General features: G+C 47.1%; 1 protein-coding gene across 1 annotated transcript; it reads left to right on the forward strand.

Annotated features, from left to right (window-relative positions):
• Positions 1–599: 599 nt before the first annotated feature.
• Positions 600–2,698, forward strand: BDV27DRAFT_139977 (ESCO family N-acetyltransferase). The gene is made up of 3 exons (XM_032069564.1): positions 600–988; positions 1,109–1,369; positions 1,440–2,698. Exons 2-3 carry the CDS (start codon positions 1,338–1,340, stop codon positions 2,602–2,604), a joined length of 1,197 nt encoding a protein of 398 aa, XP_031920162.1. The 5' UTR covers positions 600–988; positions 1,109–1,337; the 3' UTR covers positions 2,605–2,698.

Genomic DNA, 2,698 nt, shown 5'->3' on the forward strand with positions numbered 1-2,698 from the left:
AAAAAAAAAAAAAAATAAAAATAAAAAGGAAAAAGGAAAAAGGAAAAATGAAACAAAAAATTAATTATGATTATAATTATAATTACCTGTTAGGCGCAAACACCGTCACAGCTTCTGTCCAGTAAGGTCGCCAGATCCATCAGCAAGGGCATGGACGAGGCGGGCTTGATCCCTCCAGTAGATCTGTGATTATCCACTCATTGAACGGTATGTACGGAGTATGTATGTAGTATGCACCGGGGGAATCATTTATTCCACTTGGAATTCCGGTCAACCAACGGCGATTAACCTAAAATAAGTAATACAGAGAGAGAATCCATTCATCATTAGGTACTCTTCGATTTACTTCCATGTCCTTCAATCAAAAAGAGATACGACAAAAAGAACAAGCTTGCCACCTCATCACAAAAGCTGACTGGCCCATCACAGTACCTAAGTTATGTTTACTACCTACCTAACATATGACTAGGAGGTACTCGGTATCCTAGCATACAGCAACGCATGTACGATTGATGTGGTTGGTGGCCGTATCGTCGTTCATTATTTAAGGAGGCGAAGTCAGGTATAAGTTTTGGGAAACATAACACGACAGCGAAGAGAGACAGGAGAGCTGATGCCGTGTCGAGAGTTCCACAATCTCCAAGCATTAGTGGATTCCTTTGATATGTGTGTATATATATATAAATATATATTAGATGATGGATTCTTAGCATTCTCCTGGAAACCGAGTTCTCTTTCCAACAACCGGCAGAATCCAGCGAAACCCGTCTAGGTAACAGTTACTCTTGTCGGGTTACAAGCTGGAGCGAGAGTATCCTCCTCCCCTGCTTCTTGCGGATCTTCTTACGTCCACCTCATCCCTTGATAATCCGTCACGCTTCTTTCTCCTTCCTCGAGAATTCACTGAAACACATATATCACCGTGATCCCATAACTGGACTGACTACTTGGTCACCGTTTTTTGAGATTCCCGGGTACAAAGTACTAAGTAAGTTGTGAAAGACACCCTCTCTCCCTTTGTCAATCAGGAGAGAGAGAGAGAGGGCGGCGTTTTAGGCCCTCATGGATTTCTTGCGCCCGGCGAGCAATATGACTAAATGGGGACTAGTTCCTGGGCACGCGTTTCCGTCACCCGTCGATCAGTTGGCCGCCGAAGCCTTCCGCCAATTTGGAAAATAAATCATCACCAGTGAAATCATAATAAACACCTCCCACCTTCTTCTACGTCTTGTATTTCCGACATTTTGATCTTACAACCTCCATCCTACCATCTATCGCATAAACCCAAAAGGCCATAGATGCTTGGCTCGCTTGAATATATGTTTTGAAACAGGGAGATGCCGTGGACTGTAACAAATTCATTCAAGCGGTACGTGATTCGTTGCCTGATTTTCCCACCCCTTGGATTCCGCCACTTGAGCTAAACAGTGAACATCTAGAGGCCTTATGATGAAAACGTACGGTAGACCCGTATGGCGCGTCTATGATGACGACCAGAGTCCAGCGGCTAAGAAAAGACGCGTTCAATCGGGGAATGAATCGGACGAGGCAGAGAACAGCATCCAATACGCCATTCGCGAGTCGTCCGCCGCTGTCCTATCCAGTCCGTCGCGTCGCAATTCCATCCTTCTCTCTGAAGGAACGCAGGATGATGACCTGTCTACACCTCCGTCTTCACCGCCGCCTCGGCTGAGTTCACCTCCTGCCAACACGCGAAAACCCACCTTCGCGTTTCTCAAACGCAAACAATCGGCGAACAAGGAAGCTGGCAATAGCTCCCCGCTCACTGAGGTCAACTCCAATAGTGTACGCGCATCGGTAGACCCTCCCAAGAAGAAGGCAGTGTCGCAGCAACCCGCCTTAAAACAGATGCAACTTGACCTAGGGCACGAAGTGAGAAGAACCTGCGCGACCTGTGGAATGGAGTATGTGCCGTCGAACTCGGAGGATGCAGCTTTACATAAGAAGTTTCATGACATGAATTCAACAGGAGTGGATCTGGGTAAAGCATTCATGAGGGCAAATGCCTCGCGCTGGGTTTATGAGGCTACTCGCTTCGATGAGGGGTATGTGGTCATTGTCGATCGAAAAGCGTCCCCGACCGCGAAAAATCAGGCCAAGAAAGTTCTGGAGGTTATCAATAAGGAGTTGTCTTCCCCCGAGATTCAAGATGATGTCCTATGGAGCCAGACCGAACCCCCGACACACTTGCGCAAAAACGGCGTGCTGGAGAAAGTGGACCGTTATAAAGTTTTCCTGCATATGAAGGATAGTCGATGCGTCGGTGCCTGTTTAACGGAGCGGATTTGGGAATCACGACCGGTTGAGAAACCTTCTAGCCAGACCAATCGCACTGATTCTGCAGTCACGGTTCGCAACGAAACTCATCCGGCAATCGTGGGGATTTCACGCATATGGACATCTGGGTCATCGCGACGGAAAGGGATCGCGATGGATCTGTTGGACTGCGTGGTCAGCAATTTTATATACGGCATGGAAATTCCAAAGGAGCAGATGGCATTCAGCCAGCCTACCGAAAGTGGTAGAGCCTTGGCGCAGTCATTCTTTGGGGATGATGAGTGGCATGTATACGAGGAAAGCTGAACGAAGTTTGCATATCAGTAACATCTGTCCAGTGGAGGGACGATACATTACTTTTTTTTTGTGTGTGTGTGTGTATGTGTGTGTGTGTTTTTTT

Source organism: Aspergillus caelatus (assembly GCF_009193585.1).
Source record: "Aspergillus caelatus strain CBS 763.97 unplaced genomic scaffold BDV27scaffold_629, whole genome shotgun sequence".
Lineage (NCBI taxonomy): Eukaryota > Fungi > Ascomycota > Eurotiomycetes > Eurotiales > Aspergillaceae > Aspergillus > Aspergillus caelatus.

Excerpts from the sequence above, each read along its gene's own strand:
- BDV27DRAFT_139977 (XM_032069564.1), top strand. The coding sequence starts at position 1,338 with ATGCCGTGGACTGTAACAAATTCATTCAAGCG. Across the intron at positions 1,370-1,439 it reads GTAACAAATTCATTCAAGCG|AGGCCTTATGATGAAAACGT; the intron begins GTACGTGATTCG and ends GTGAACATCTAG.